The 17,214-nt window shown below is 41.3% G+C and overlaps 1 protein-coding gene across 1 annotated transcript in view; it reads right to left on the bottom strand.

Moving 5' to 3' along the window:
- The window catches only part of LOC307195478 (uncharacterized protein), a gene marked incomplete at its 3' end in the record, with an annotated part of 167,192 nt that overhangs the window by 97,722 nt on the left and 52,256 nt on the right, over positions 1–17,214 (bottom strand). The window contains 6 exon segments of the mRNA XM_079939601.1: positions 1,527–1,617; positions 1,620–1,654; positions 8,818–9,021; positions 9,278–9,413; positions 9,780–9,892; positions 16,391–16,549. Of these exon segments, the coding sequence (XP_079795727.1) occupies positions 1,527–1,617; positions 1,620–1,654; positions 8,818–9,021; positions 9,278–9,413; positions 9,780–9,892; positions 16,391–16,549 (738 nt within the window).

The raw sequence follows: 17,214 nt of genomic DNA, 5'->3' as shown, positions 1-17,214 counted from the left end.
AATTTGTTTTTTATTACTCTCTGCCTTTCTATTCTTCTCTGCCATTGAGTCCTGCCTGGGGCCTCCATAAAAGGCCTAGAAGAACTGAAAGTGGAGGTGGGGAGAGTACAGAAAAGGGGGGCTGCTTAAAACTCATGTCTGGCCCAATAAACTTGTCGAGTTTGAGGATTCTGTATTACTTTACGTTTAATGCAGCCTCTCCAGTTTCTACACTGAGTCTAAATCTCCCATTTACTCAGCTGATCACAGTAAGGTTCTGTTTGGCAGATCAAGTTTGCAGATGCAAACTCTAGAAGCCACTTGTCTTTGAAAAGAGGAACAATTTTCAAGGCCAAGGCTTGCACCCTTTAAGTCCAGCCAGTTGTTTTCAAAAGTGGGTGACCTACATCTCCATGAGTAACAGACCAGAGCGTAGATGAAATGGTAAACCCTCTACTCTACTAGAAAAACAATTCAAAGAAAACATTTCCACTTCCTCATCCTCCGACCACATCACAATGCCCTGTAACTGGCTTCCATCTCTGCTACGCTTTTGAGAGAGTCCTACAAAGCTGGCAATGACTGCCTGATGGCTGACCCCACTGTCTGGTTTTTAGGACTCACCTTTCTTGATGTTTCACATCCACACAGGAAACCATCCTCTCCTAATTAAAATGTTTTTTTCCTGTGGGCTTTCCTAACACTATCCCTTTCTTTTTTTCTTCAGTCTCTTTGGCTCCTCCTTCTTGTTCCTCTCATGGATTCTTGTTCCATGACCTTCTCGTGAAATATAAGTGTTCCCAGGAACCCATTTCAGGCATCTCCGGCTTTTCCTAGTCATTTCGATTCATTACTATGGTTCAACTTCCACATTCATACTCATACCTGCTCCTGAGCTTCAAACCTACAGCTCCCGCAAAACATTCACACCTGGGTTTTAGCAAACTCTCCTCACACACCTGTGTCCTAGACTCAATGCTACCTTCCCCTCTAAAGAGGCTCCTCCTCTTTCATTCTGTTTCAGTTAACAGCCTCCTCCCTGAGCCCGAGGAAGTCATTTTAATTCCACCCTCATTCTCTCACTCCAACATCCAGTCTTCAAATCCTATTATTTCCATTCTGGAAATCCTTGCCCAACTGCTCTCACCCACCCACATGTGGCATACCCTTCTAAAGGCCATAATAAGGTCAGTCAGTTTGTCTGTGTTTAGCAAAGTGAGGCTTGTCCCTGACAGGACAATGAACATGAATGGAATCATCATTCATTCTCGATAAAAGCATACATATTATAAAAGGGCCTGAATTATACAGCCCTCTAACAAATTTCCCTTATGATAAAGTCATATCCTTCACATTTTATTTTTTGTAACAAAGAACCACAGTAAAGAACGTAAAATTTATTACTCACATCCTTACAACTAGCTAAGGTTATTTAAATAATTATTCATTTTATTGGGAACTGCTCTAAAAGACCCACTGGGTTTAAAAAAGTATATTGGGGTTTATAAGAATGTTCAATAGATGTTTTGTTTTCTAGGTAAAAATACCTGGCGCTTGTTTTCTAGAAGAGTTGCTTCCCAAGTCCACATGTCATACAGCACAGCAAATCTGTCCATACCTGCATGGGCCCATCCCCAGTCCTGGTCAACATTTGACTCGCTGCCCTCTTTGTGACCTGGTAGAGAAATGGATGAAAATGACCAGAGACAGGTCTCTCTATGAAGATATTCCTAGTAGAAATGGACCCCTCAGATTGTCAGCTCCCTCTCAGGAAGGAAAACACTGAATGGGTAACTGGGATTCCTGAGAATCGGTTAAAGAGCCATGGGCAAGACCAGGTGCTAAGTTCATACTTGCTGACTTTTAAATCAACAGAGGTTTTTGTTTTTACTTCTAGTTTTAAAAGACTAATTTTAGAAATATAACCAAAATTCAGTTAACATGAAATATTTACTAAAATGTCTGCAAACCTGTAATTTAAAGGCAAAACACACATTTCTCCTTTGGTAAAAACAGGTCCCTGGTGGTTTAACAACAAACCCAGTTTAACCTGCTGTATCAATTGATGCCAGCCAAGTCAAAATTTTTCAGGGAAATTTCTAAGATATTCCTTAATTATGTTAATTACTAACTTAAATCAATAAGTGTAATCATTGCCATTATTCAGCTAAAATATTTTCCCACTATAGTACTCTAAGTTTTCACTGTCGACATCATTATTGCTTAAAATTTTAAGTGGTCTATTTCAGAATAAAATATTCAAAAGTAAGAGATTTTCAGGTTTAATAATTATCAAGTATATGGTGCGTACTTGAACAAGAGAAAGGCTTTGGTCAGGAATTTCTATAGCAGCAGTTGGAAAATCATTTTACAATGGATGACCGTATACTCACTAGCTCAGCGAGAGATGCTCATGTGACTAAGTATTTCAATCAAAGTAAGTTCTTAAGAGATGGAAATAGTCGAATCATAGCGTAAACTAACATCAGCAAAAAATGATGCATTAGAATGTAGGATGACCAGTAGAGATAAAAGCTAAGAGCTGAAATTAAATGCCCTGGAATGTTGGATGCCAGCACTGCATCCCATGATTCAGATCCCAAATGGTCTGCAGCAAAGACAGAACAAAGAATTCAATCTAAATTAATTCTGTCTGGGATCTGAAAGATTAATTGTCAAACATTCTTAGAGCAGCCTTTTATAACAATATGAACATGAATTATCCTTAATTAAAGTCTACATATATTACAAAATAGCACAAACTCTTGCTAAATTTCCCTCCAAGTGTTGCAGTGTGTCTAGAAACTCTAAGTTCTTTCCAAATGCAATGCTAATGCAGTCATATTATTCCAATAGGAATATTCTTACCTCATCTACTTCTAAAACTGGATAAATTTGAGTGATGCCAAAAGGAAGAGAGAATACAGATTACGGGTTATTTGATTACCCTGACTAATGACTTCTCCCTCTGGGGTTTGTCTGGCATTTTCCTACCCAGGGCTTTTTGCATCCTGGTGGTTTTCTGTTAGGAACTCAGGAATGTCTCTGCTTCTAACCGCAGTTTCCCCAAGGTCAATCAGTTTTTTGTCACTTAGAAAAAAAATCATTAATTTCCCTCAGGGCCCTGCACCCAGTGGTGGGTAAGGCAGAAATGCCACTGGGCAACAAGTAGAGTCTAAACAACAGTAAGAACTATAACCAAGTTACAGTCTCCAACAAATGGAGGACCTGAGCTGGAAACAAAACTGTATCTTTTCTAAAATGGTGTGTGTTGGGGAGGTGTATGTGCTTATTGAATTTTCAGATACTATTGTATATGCCTATATATTTTGAGGTGGGAGGTGTTAAATAGAGCCCTTAGTGGTTTTTGTCTGTTTGGCTGGTTGACTTTAAAAAATCTGACTTCTGACCTTTAATAATTAGGAGCTTCCTTTGACTAGGAGTTCCAAAAGTGAACATATTGTTTTTTATGAAATGATAGGCACCGGTGGAAAACAGAAATGATGCTGAGAAAATTACATGTAACATACAAAAATTAAACAGTTTGCTTAGATTTATAAGCTAGCATGTCAGCTTCTGCTGGCATTTAGCTCCTATAGCCTGTTATGCAAAATGAGCTCTCCTCTGAGGAAAAGAGGGACAACTTAATGTGGTATGTTTTATCCACTTTACTGGAAAAGACCTTTCTTTCCCAGTGTTCTTGTACAGGGGAATTTTCTGAGACTTTAAAGAAATGGCTACCGGATTGAGTTCTGAAGCTGATGGAAAGCAGTAACAGTGTCAGGATGCCGACTGTAATGCCATCATCTACTTAAATGGTCTTTTTTTCCACTTTTCCCACCCCCAAGTCATGGTTCAAGCCCTTTATATAGACATACATATTTCTTTCCTTTCCCTCCCTGACTTCCTGTGTCTGAAATGTACACTTATGTCCACAGGAGATGAACTGTGAAGATGAGATGGCCAAACTACCTCACACAGGGTTATGGCTCAGTCACTATAATATTTCCTTTTTATTTTCATTTCTTCCACAGCCATGTGGAAGACCTTCCTTCTAATGTTTTTGTGGTGTAGAGAGTTGATCCTTCAATATTATTCTTGGAGGAGTGGCAAGAAAAGGGTGGCAATAATTACCTGTTTGACTAAGGTATAATCTGATCTTTGGGATGATTCATATGTTTTTAAGCCTGCAAATTAACTGATGCCAAAATAACTATTTGAGTATAGTAACTATAGGAAAATTGGTGCCCATCATTAATGCTTTTCACTCTATTGATTTCTGCCATCATTTGTTAGGAAAAAGGTTAGGCCTTTTGGCAATGTAGACAATACTTCTCTGGCTAGCCTGCCTTTTTCTAAATCATCTTTTCATTAATTTCAAATAATAAATAGTACTACTACTACTACTACTACTATAACCCAGTCTAAGAACTCATCAAACTTTGTTGGGTGACTGACCCAATCCTTTGGCTACAATCTTTTAAAACGAAAATAAAAAATATCTTCTAGTCTCCACCTCACCTGCAGAGTGATACTTTCTCATAGCTATTTTATCATAGCTATTTTTTCTGCATTTGAACAGCGTGATATACTTTGCAAAGCACTTTCATTTATATTGTCTGGCTGTGACCTCACAACCATTCTGTTACGAACAGAACATTTCTTTTGTTCAACAAACATTTACTAGATACCTACTATGTGGAAGATATATATACAACTCCCTACTTCCTTTTGCCACCTGAACATCTATTAAGAATGGCAAAGTTTCAATGCCCTTAACCAAGATCCTGATCTTCCCAATAAACCTGCTCCAACCACATCTTAGATGATGGCAACACCAAACTTTCAGATACTCAGGCCAAAACTTTGGAATCAACCTTGACTTCTCTCTTTCTCTCATATTCTACATCCTAACTGCCTGGAAATCATAGCGGCTGTACCTTCAAAATATATCCAGAACTTGACCATTTCTCATCTTGCTGTCTTCCCAGATGCATTGTCTCTAGTTTGATCAGTGTAATAGCCTCCTAACAAATCTCTGCTTAGCCCTTCAGTCTATTCCCAATACAGCAGCACAAGTGTTAAAATGTAAGTTAAATCACATCACTCTCTGGCTCAAAACTCTCCAAGGGCTTCCCTTCTCACTCGAAGTCCTCAAAGTGATCCATAAGGCTCTGCATAACCTGTTCCACTCTTCCAATCTCTCTAACCTCATTTCCTAACAATTTCCCCCTCATTCACTCTAGCTGCACTAAGCTCTTTGCTGTTCCTGCAACACTGCTGGACACGGTTCTGCCTCAGAGCCTTCGCATTGGCTCTCTCCTCTGCCTGGCACTCTTCTCTCAGTCAGTCACATGGTTTGCTTCCTGATTTCCTTCAGGTCTTTACTCAGATAGTACCTTCTCAGTAAGGCCTTCCCTGATCACCCTACTTACACCTGGCAATATCCCATCACCAACTCTCTATTCCCTTTTCCTTCTTAATTTTTCTCCACAGCTTCTACCACCATCTTCACCAGTCCACAAAGCCTAGGTTATTCTATGATAAACAACCCCAAAGCTCAGTAGCCAATACTTAAAATTAATGTATCACTCAGGCAGAGCTCACTGCAGGACTAGTTGCTTTCTAGGCCTCTCTCTTCTAGCAGTGACCCAGGGATCCAGGATGTTTCTATTTTGTGGCTTGACATGCTGGAGCGTCATGGATTGGCTCTTACATGCTTTGGACTGGAAGTGACACATCTCATTTCTGCTCACAGCCCTCTGGCGCCTCCCAACTGCAAGGGCCTAGGATGTCTGGAGAAGCTTTGGTGCCAAACCATTAGGCATTCTATATATGTTTCTTACTTATTTATTTAATGTCTTTTTCCATTAAATGGTTCCATGATGGCAAGGATTTGTGACAGTTTGGTTTACTGCTGTATCCCTAGTGCCTAGTATATTTATTGGTCAGAACATTTGTGGGGTGAATGAATGGGAGGATGAATGAATGACAGGCTCATAGCCTGTGGGAGTAGATAAGCCAACAGTTTTAGAATGAGCCAAGTGCTGTAATGTAGGTAGACAAGTCATAGGGAGAAGCACTCAGCTCTGCAGAGAGATGTAAGAAAGACTTCTCAGAGAGGTAATGTTTGGATGGACTTGAATAGAGCAGGCCTTTATCAAGGAAAGAGGAGGTGAGGGACAGAAGGGCCATCATGCACAAGACCCAGAGGCATGAACAGCTCTGCCCATTCAGAGGAAGGCCAGGCCCAGCTCTGTAAGAATGAAGGTATAGGGACAGTGGGGGGAAATGAGGTCTGAAAGGTTGGCAGGGGCCAGCTTGCACCCAGCCTTGTAAACTTCACCAAGGAGCCTGAACTTTATCTTGTGAGAAACAGAAAACTCATAAAGACTTCAAGCAAGGGAATAAATGTGATTATGTTTGGGCAAAGATCTGGAGAAATTTATAAAACAATGAGGAGTGCCATTTTCTTATTTAAAATTCTGTTCCTCACCAACCTTGGAATTAGTCCCACATCCTGAGGAGAGCCTAGCCTTTCATGGTCCGCTTTTTTCTGCAGCCTCATCTCCCACTACTTGCTCACAACAGTCTCTGCTACCAGCATGTCAAGTCCAGGCAGATCCTGAACACACTATGAGGTGTCAGGCCTATGTGTCTGAAGAGACATGCTCAAGGTCAAACAGCCAGGAGAAGCCTGCTGTCTCTCATTCTGGGGCCCTTTCTACCCTGCCACATGCTTAAAGTAGGCACATGGCAAAGTGTCCATGACAGGTTGTAGGGGCTTTCCTTTTCTGGTATTATCACTGAGCAAACACATGGCCCCAGACTTTCTTCATGGGATCAAACACACTGGGCCCAGGGAAGAGGGTCTCCATCTCAGGGGCTTCTTCGATGTTAGCTCCCCTGGCTGGTAAGCCCAGTGATCTTGCTCCCAGTAGCCTCAGCCCTGGCCTGGTGAGATCAACCCAACATATTAGCATCTGTTCCTTCCATCTTCTACATGGGAAAGAATCACATAGTTATTCTGGACATTGTAGATTAAATGCTGACATGGCCACATACATGGAGTGCAGTAAACCACATGGTCCTATTAAAGACCCTGAAAGAGGCCACTTCCTTGAGTTTCTCACACTGAAGTAGTAGCTGCTGGCAGCTTCTTAAGGGTGATGTTATTCCTATCATTTATGACAGCATAGGAAAGAAAAACTGTATTACCCTTGAGAAGCTCCTCCTACAATTAATGGGACAGGATAGGATTTGTCTCCCCTCTCCTCCTTCATTTTCACCCCACCCCATCACAGAACAAACAAACTGGGAGATGGGCTCAGTGGTAAGAAAGATCTTTTTTTAATCTACAGCTGTGATATAAGACAGGCTGGATATTAGCAACAGAAAGATGTGTTTGTTTTATGGGTGTGTTTGTTTCCAAAGTGTCTTAACCCTCCTCTCCAGCTCCACTGTGGAACATACTAACTGGACTTGACAAAGCATGAACTAGGATCAAGGGAAGAGGGCAGAGGGGTAAAAAGGGAAGTCTGTGTATGGTGAGGAGATGGGAGGGGGGGAATCGTTAGGGAAGGAGACCAAAAAGAGGAGTCTCCCAGATACTGAGTGAAAGTTGGACTTGAGGTGACTAGGTAGGAAAAATAAGGAAATGTTTTCCAATATCTAGAGCTGAACTGTTCAATACAGTAGGCTCTAATCACATGTGGCTATGGAGCACTTGAAACGTGGCTTGTCTGAATTGAGATGTGCTGTACATATAAGGTACACACTAGATTTTGAAGATTTAGTATGAAAAAATATATATCTCATCAATGATTTCTTTATATTGATTACATGTTAGAATGATGATATTTTGGATCCATTGGGTTAAATAGATGACATTATTAAAATTAATTTCATGTTTCTTTATACTTTTTATAATGTGGCTACTAGAAATTTTTAAATTATACCTGTGGTTTGTGTTATATTTCTACTGGACAGCACTGCTGCAGACTGCATATTAACAATATTTGATAATAAGATTTCATACCCTTATAAGACATGACAATCATAAGTCAGGGGTCATACAAGCTTAAAATATGACTTATTTAGCAGCTAAATAGATTTTATTTTTCACATTTGTCAAGTTAGTATCTTTTAAGAAGATAAAATCCATATCAAACCCCACCTTCAGGAATAAACCTTCTAGAGATTGAGATGAAAATATTGCAAGAGTGTCTACGACATTTCAAGAAAATGTATGCATTTTCAACTTTAGTCCCAAAGAAAGGGATTTAATATGAATCTTTTAGACTATAGAAAAACATATTCAAGAGATAGTAAAAGCACCAAGGGACAAGCAGGTTTTGGGAGGGATAGATTTTTCCCTGTTTCAAATTTTTTTCTACATTTGTTTTTTAACCTATTTTTTAAATTGGGGTTTAGAGAACAGGAAAGAGGCAAAAAAAAAAAAAGTACCTCTAGCAATGTCAAGGAGGGTCTTACAAGAGTTTCTCTGTAAGGACATGTGGTTCTCAGGATAACATAAAGGGCCCCTCTTGCTCTGTTCACTATCAAGTGGACAAACCAGCAGCTGAAATGCCTTCCTTCCTTCCTATTGTGGTTTCCAGGGCTGAGTGTTCCCTGCCCATGTCCTGCTCTCAAGTGGACACTGCCTTTTATTGTGGGTTAAAAAGTCATTTCCCTTTTCAACACCATTTTTCAGAAAAGCTATTTCCCTAGAAACTCCCACCTGTTACTTCATCATGTTAACTGATTCCAGGTGTTAAGAAGAAGGTGGCTTGGGAGATGAGATAATCATGGAAGAAAAAATTGTAGCAGAATCCTCACCTTGTGCTCGGCAGATGTCCCATGGGCATAGTGGTGAGCGCTTAGGCCTTGCGAGGTGCCCACGCCTCCTTTTGCCACATTTACCCAGAAACTATCTTCTGAGGTGGGGACCGGACTCCCTGCAACCAAGGTAAGGCCTGAAGTGTTGATCGTCAGTGTTCGCTCAACAGATCTAAAACAGTTCAGAATTCCTAAGCAGATGCGCTGAAACAAAGAAAGAACAGGGTCATGACCCTGCCTTTGCTGGCCCACCCTACAGAGTGAAACTCACTGGGGCCCCAGAAGTTGGCAGGTCAACCCTACTGCTGGAAAAGGAACACACCACCCCACAAAAGGCCTGGTTTCATGGAAGAATCAGAACAAAGAACAAAGTGTAAAAATGCATTACTACCAGAGTAGCAGGAAAGCCCCCTTTCCAGACAACCAAGCAATTCAGATACATGCAGGGCCATCCGCATACCTGCAGCTCCCTGATCCCCAGGTGGCGCAGATACAGAAAGGACAAGTAGGTCCCCCTCATCAGGACAGGATCTCTATCAGTGGGCCCAGTCCCGTCATCCAAGCCCAGCAGTTGTAGGGCCACTGCATAACTGTACCTTTAGCAGGAAGGAAAAACAGAACAAATGCCTTTCTCCTCAAAGTGGTTCAAAAAATTCACATATACCATACTGAAGTCATTTTATTTCACTTCACAATAGCCACTTTTTAAAAATGCCCTGGAAGGAAAATAATGGCTCTATATGTATAAATTCAAAAAGAAATTTCTCTTAGCAATCACTCTCATTAAAAATTCCATCCTAGGGTGAAACATTAGTTATCTGGTCTGCTGTAACACTCTTGCTTTTATTTCAGCTTCAAATATTTTTGAGTTAATATGTAACCTACACATTAATCAGTCACTCAATTTTCTCCACAGTGTTTATTCCATTTCCTTGAGTCACCAATAAATGATTTCATTTTACCCTGTCTCTTTCTTCTGCTTGACAGGCTCATTAGCACACTGGCTAAGACTTATTTGTGCTGGGTCATTTTCATCTCGTTCCACTGAAAGATCATCTTCCTTCATGTTTTCATTCTAGCAAAAAAGTAGCATTAGTTGAATTACATGAACATTCACAATATTATTAACAAAATCAAAGTTGGGTCATCACAAAATTAAATCTCATGATCCAAGGCACATTTAGATGAAAAAGGAGAACAGCCTTATGATCCATTTCAACCTGACCTATGAAAATCTGGATTTCTACAATAAATTAGAGGTTGCTGTTTTTACTATGATTCATCTTATGAAAAGTGGACACACATATTTGTAGATGTTTGGAACCTCGAACCTCTCTAATCTAGTCTTGTCCCAGGCTGAGAGAGATCAGTGGATTAAACTCCTCTACTTTTTAGCTATATGATTTAATCATCTAAAGTCTTGATCCTGTTTTCACGTTTGTAAAATAGCATGAAATTGAAAAATAAGTTGCTGTGAGAATTAAATGTTAGAATGTGTGTAAAGCTCAGTGACTGGTACCTCATAGGTGTTCAGTACATGCCAGTTCTCTCCTGGCCAGGGATGGCAGTAGTCAGTCAGCCCTGTAGGATCTACAAGAATCTGTGGTTTACACTTATTTCCATAGACATCTTTCCTAATGTCGAGAACGATGAGGTCATGCACCCAGGGCCCTAAGGAAAACTGTGAGGAAGGTGATATTGACCTATGGTCCTACCCCTGCCCTCTGGGCAGCCCCTTTCTTAGTTGCCCTCTCTGCCTGAACCTGGGCATATACCCCATTCTCATAAGATGTGCTCTTTCATAGTGGCACTGATCCTCATGAAAACACTGATTGTCAATGGCTTAGCTGGGTTACTTGTATTCTAACAGTGGTTCTCAGAATTCCAGCAAGTCCTTATGGTAGAAACTGTTGGCTGTTCCCCAATATCCATTCTCCTCTTCTCCCACAGTACTTGAATACGTAGCTTGGCACATGGCCACCCAGATAAAGATGACTTTTCCCAGCTTCTCTTGCAGCTAGGCGTAGCTATGTGACTAAGTTCTGGCCAATGGAATGAAAGTAAAAATGCCATGTGGCAGCTTCTGGGAATCACCCTCAAGTGGCAGCTTCCCCATTCCCATTTTCCGTTCCGCTGCTTAGCACATGAATGTGACAGCTGGAGCTCCATCTCAGACCAAGTGTTGATCTCAGGTATGGAGGCCACATTTGTTGGAACTTCAGGATGGAAGTAGCATGGGCCCCTGAGGACTCCATGAAGCAGTCATCACATCAGCTCTGTACTTCCTACCCCTGGATATTAATATGAGGGAAAAATAGAGAAATTTCCATCTCCTTTAATCCTCTGTTATTTTGTTTTTAACTACGACCGACACACAAACCTAATCTTAACTAATAAAGTCCCCAGGACTCTAAAGATAGACTACCAGTTTTTATGACAGGCAGTGGGGAAGAAAACTTTGGACAGGGATATTGGGAAGAGACAGTGAAAGAGAAAGTTGTCTAACCGGGTATCTCTATGTGGCTTCCCATTCTGCCTGTGGGCAGAGGTAGCTCCTGTCTGTTCCAGGTAAGTATGTACATCAGTGTATTTCTGTGTAAACATCCCACAACCCAAGGACTGGAGAGGACCCTAGGAGGTGACATGGTGCACTCCTGTTCCTTAATATAGGAACACAGGATCATCATCTCTCTGTTATTTAAAATAAAAAAAAATTCATAGGAAATCCATGAGGGGGGTTGAATTTTGATAGTTTCTATTTGACCCAGAATATTGGGTGAGAGGGGCTCTACCGAAGCCTTTTACCTCTGGGACTTATATTGCTCTTGTGTTCAGCATTGCCTGATATGGCTCCAGACGGAAGCCTAGGAGTCACAGCTTTTCTCTGTGGGGTTGTGACTTTTTCAGCTGCTTCTAAAATTACCCAGAATTACACAGGAAGGAATAGGAAGTGATGTCAAGTTACAGTGAAAGAAACTTTGAAGGAATGACTGAACAAACCACAAAAATACTGTTGGACCGGCAGATTGCCAGGAAGAAAGGAAGCGGGCACAGCAGGCTAGGGTGAGTAAAGATAGACAGCCCAGCATCCTCCCGGAAAAGCGAACCAGCCACAGCCCACAGAAGCAAACTGCTTAGGAAATGCCGTAAGTCCATGAGTGTATTCCCCTAAGAGAACTGGACACAGCGTAGTTAAGCAGAGGGCTAATGAGAAACCAGAATGTCAATACCACCTGTGTTCATTCTCTCTTCCTGGGTAGGTTAATTCTTTGACATTTACACTGCCTTGTGGCTAGGTCTTTGAAACCAGAATGGCTGAGTTCATGTTTTTTGACAGTTCAGGGATTTCCACTGATTGCCAATCTCATTTTCTCCCGGAAAATTGGCAGAGGCAGTGGAGTGGGAGGTAGAGTGGAGGGAATAATTAGGGGAAAAGTAAGCCTATTATGTATTTCCCACCTGCCCAAATGTCTCTACGGTTTACTTGTGTATACCCACAAAGTAAAAAGACTAGAAGGATATATACCAAATGTTAACAATACTGTTGTTATATTTGGGTGATAGAATAATGGGTGATTTTTATATTCTCCCTTGAACTTTTCTATATTTCCCGAATTTTCTGTGATAAATACATGTCACTATTGTCATCAGAAAATGTTTGTTTTTAAAATGTCCTATTGAACTTAATGACGAAAGCCAGGAAAAAGGTGTTTCATGTTTCCCTAAACTTCCTGTACATTGGAGCTACCACACACAACACCACTTTTGTGAGAGCACGCCACGTACTCACTATATTGCATTATCGCTGGAGATGGAGGGGGGCAGGAACACAGATGGGGAAAACGGCTGTCCCCTTCTTCCCTCCTTCGTGTGGCCAGTGAGAAGAAGCAAAAGAAGAGGCAAAGGATGCAGTGTTTTCTGCCACTTCACCACTCCATAAAGTTAAAGAACAGCGACCAACGTAAACTGTAGCTTTAGAAATATGATAATCGATAGCAGTATTTAATGTCTGTACATAGCCATTTTAATAATCAGGTGTTTTTGAGAAGAATGGAATTGGACACAGTAATAGAATTACAGGTCTGGGAGTATCTACGCAGGGGTAGCTGGTCCTTCTTCTGATCAGGACTACAGTTAAATTATCTTAAGTTTTCTTCAAAAGAATATCCCAAAATGCAGTCCATCTGGATCAGAATTAACTCTTTCTAGTTATACATCGTTGTCAATTAACAAGCACATGAAAATCTGACCTTTCTTACCTCCCAAACCCAGATCTTTAAGTGTATGTGGAATTAGAATTGTGTTTAAAGAAAAGCCTTCAATGCTAATAGTAAATACAAAACATTTAAAAACTCTCTAAAGAAAGGTTACTGGCCAACAGTATTTACTAAGAATTTTTCAGAAACTGTTCTGAAGTTGCACTACATTTAGTGTCTGTATTCTCTCAGAGCTGTCAAAATGAACAGTCCTCTGAGGTTTGCCTTCCTTCATGCAGAAGGCCCTTAAGAAAGTTATTTTTCATAGGGTATTGGTGTTCAGAATCAGGATGCTGCCCAGCATACACGTGCTAAAATTCATACTTGACTGCTATGTGCTTGCAAAATAGTAACAGAGCTTTAAAATTCATATCCACATTCCTGTGACTCCTCCCAGTTGCCACCTTTTCCTTAATCCTAATCTCATCTGACTAGTATTCAACATTCAGAATGGCAACACACTACTATTGGTGCTCTGATACTGCATAAAGCGCTTGACCAAAGCAGAAATACTGGAGGAGGTCACAAAGTAACACCCACAGGAAAATGTGAAGGAAGGTAGAAAACTATTGGTTGTTGCCTCAGGGTTTCCTTCTTAAACCCTGGGCTATTTTCTGTTCCCTACTTGGATAGCTCTTCTCCAGGTTGTGTGCATGGCTGACTCCTTCTTGTTCATCAAATTTCAGCTCAGATGCCCCCCACTCTGAAAGATCTTGGCTGACCTCTCTATCAGAGGATGTTCCTCTCTACCCCACTGCCCTCTACTTCTCGGTTTTCTGCATGGCACCCACACATTAGAGATGTAGATTTACTTCTTTGTTACTCGTTTATTGCATGTTTCTTTCCTTAAGCCCAGCACAATTCATGGCACAAAAGGTAGTACCCATGCAATTATCACTGAATGAATGAATGGGAAACTGGAAAACTTGTATGACACTAATATGTAGGGTAATCTGTGTGTGTGTGTATGTTATGTTTCTCCCCATGCTCCACCTCTAGGAACTATAGATATTCTAAGACTGTTTAGGGTCTATTTACCATAAATCAGCTTGAAAATACAGTGTTCACATTTTTCTCCCTTTGGTCAATTCCAAGAACAACTAGCCAGTAACTAGCCAGAGGAAGTGGTATTCTTTCCCTTCTTTCCTTCCTTCTTCCCTCCTCCCTCCTCCTTTTACCACTATCGGCCCCCAGGAGTTTAGTTCCCCCTACTCTCATAGCCAAGGAGGAAAACAGATTTGTGGTGATGGCTCTCAGATGTTAATACCAGAACTTCCCAGGTAATTTCATCAGCATCATTGACTGTCAGGATCCTAGGAGCAGAGGTCTTGTTCAGAGATACCTGGGCTCACTCTGCCTTCACTCTCCTCCTTTCTTCCCTATTCCCTGTGTCCTCCCCCACAAGTTTGGTTCAAGAAGCAGAAGAGTCAGATGTTTTTAAATTTCCCCTTGTTAGTAGAAGGTCTTCTTGAATGCTGACATATACCTCAGTGTGAAACAGCAATGGACTAGGAAAAATGTGGCTGTTTTCTCAACTCTGGCAGGATATTAGCTGAGGAGCGGGTATCACTGGTAGCTGCATACCCTGTCAGGGAGTTCAGGGGCCAGGGAAAGCCATGCTATGATATGCTGCATCTCCTCCTGGTCTGTGTGGCCAACTCATTTTTCATTAGATTCTCTAGATTTTTGTCTACACAGATTAAAAAGGTATAGAAGGGGTGTGTGTGTATGTGTGTGTGTGTGTGTGTGTGCGTGTGCGCGTGCATGTGTGTACACAGAGGCATGCTTCCAGCATGTGTTTGCTTACAGCCAATCTGTAACTCATTAGATGCATTTCAGGCTTCACTTTCCCCCATACCCACCCCGGGATGGTGGACCATGACAGTGCTTCTTTCTCTAGCATTTTACTAAAATTCTCCATACCTGTGACTTTATGTGTGATTTTTAGTCACTCTACAATTATCTTTAGGGGTGAAAGTAATAGAATTATTATGCAGAATGGGCTCACTACAAATTCATGCCCTCTTACTTCGACTGGGCTCTCTGAGCTACATTGTCATATTCTTTTCTTGCTGGTGGTCCTGTGGCCTTCCCCCCACAGCGATACCCCTCCTCACGTGCCACTCATACCTTCTACCTCACTAATTCAGACCTCCTCCTCCTCTCTCTCTGAGACAGCCGGGGCCATTCACAAGCTCCAGCATCTTATCTTTTGCACCTGAAAATTCTATGTACCTCATTCACCTCAAGGGAAGTGATGCCATTCTCCTTTTCTCAAAATTACTCCTCCACCTGGTTTCTTCATCCCATACCCTCTTCTTTCCCCAGGGTCACCTGTTTCTCAGATTTACCCTTTCATGTCTTCCATCTCTTCTCCACTGCTCCTTCCTCTCAGACTATAAACATACCAGGTCTTCCCATCTTCAATAAGCAAATGAAACAAAACTCTTCCCTTAGAGCAACAAACGAATAATAGCCAATTATAGTTTCAAAAATCTTATAGTTCCATTGTAAGGATAAGTACCCACTAGCTTTGTGTAGAAACATCCTTTCATTGCCAAACTCCATGCCTATCCTATGTAGCAGCTACCTAACTGGCTGCCCTGCCTCCAATCTCTCCCTTTTTCAATCCAGCTAATAGCCTGCTACCACATTAATCTTCCTAAAATACAGGTTTGTATATATATCACTTCCCTTATAGGATTAAGCACAAATTTCCTTAGTCTGGAATTCTGGGCATTCACAAGATGCCCCTACCCGCCCCCCCACCCCCCAAAAAAACTTCTCTTCACTCTATTTCCACGTGACTCTTCCACTCAACCTAACTGAGCTTGAACACTCCATATACCGTATCTCCTCTGCACTGTTGTTCATGCTTCCCTCCTGGAATAGGCTCCCCACTTCCCTCTCTACTACCACTTCCCTAAGCCCTATGCTTCCTTCAAGCCCAGCTCAATTTTCTCCTCCTTCAAGAGACTTCCCCCAATAGAACCAACCCTGTGGAGATCACTTTCTCTCTAAATACAATATTTAACATCTGTCCAACTCATCTAGTGTTCAGCACTAGACTGTGCAACTTTGCATTGGTATTTACTGGTTGAGTATAAGTCCCAGCAGCAAGAACATCTTGTATTACACCTCTTTACATCCCTCTTTCAAATTATCATTTAATACTTTTTATAATGAAAACAAACCCAGCTAGGTATACAGCTTTTAGGGGAGGATCTCTAAAAAAACTACCAAAGTAAATTTCTAAGGTCTACACACAGGTGGTGAGTTGAACAGAAAGGCGTATTGGTTATTTCTTCCTGTTGTACCTGGTAGAGGTTGATGTTGCTATAAATAGTCTCCCAGATTTGGTCATAGTTGCCCTGATGCAAACCCTGGGAAGCCAATGTTGGATGAGACGAAGCCAGCGAGACTGTTTTTGCAGCATGATCTTGGAGCACTTGCATTACTCTCTCAGGGTTGGAAATCTTGAGTAGAAGAGAGAGGAGAAGGGATGGTTGGGAGAAGGGTTATTCCCTACTTTTCAGCAAGAATCTGGTCATGTTCTCATGAATAAGAAAGAAGTCCCAGGTGGGACTTTATTCAATTAAAAAATAAAAGTAAACTCAAACATCATGATTCCCTTAGGCATGTTCCTCCATTCAACACTGTACCTATTCATATGTACACAGCAACTCATTTAAAATTCTGTGACAACCCCCTCAACACAACAGCAGGTGCACCCCCACACGTGTTGTGGCACCAGTGAAAAGATAAACACTCATCAGTTTTGGGTTTGTCTACTCCTAGGAAGCTGTGAGGAGATAGAGGAGGAGGCAGCTGGGTAGTGTGAGAAAAGCACAGGCTTTGTAAGGACACAGACCTGGGCTCATATTCCTGCTGGAATCCTGGCTTTTCATGCAAAGCAGGACAAGTCAACCTAACAAGAACGCTAGTGAGGTCTCTCCTAGGATTGCTGCAATAATGCCTGGCATGTAGTAAGTGCTGAATAAATGTTCCTTTTCCTCCTCTAGAGGTAAAAAAATCAAATAATAGTCCCAGAGCTGAACTTCTACTTCAACGATACACATATTAATATATTTCAATTATTTTAATACCACAAAGAACCTCAAAGATAATTTAGTCCAATCCC

The sequence above is a fragment of the Stenella coeruleoalba genome, assembly GCF_951394435.1.
Source record: "Stenella coeruleoalba genome assembly, chromosome: 12".
In the NCBI taxonomy this organism is placed as follows: Eukaryota; Metazoa; Chordata; class Mammalia; order Artiodactyla; family Delphinidae; genus Stenella; species Stenella coeruleoalba.
Note: the sequence above shows the minus strand (reverse complement) of the source record. Positions and strands in the feature narration are given on the sequence as shown.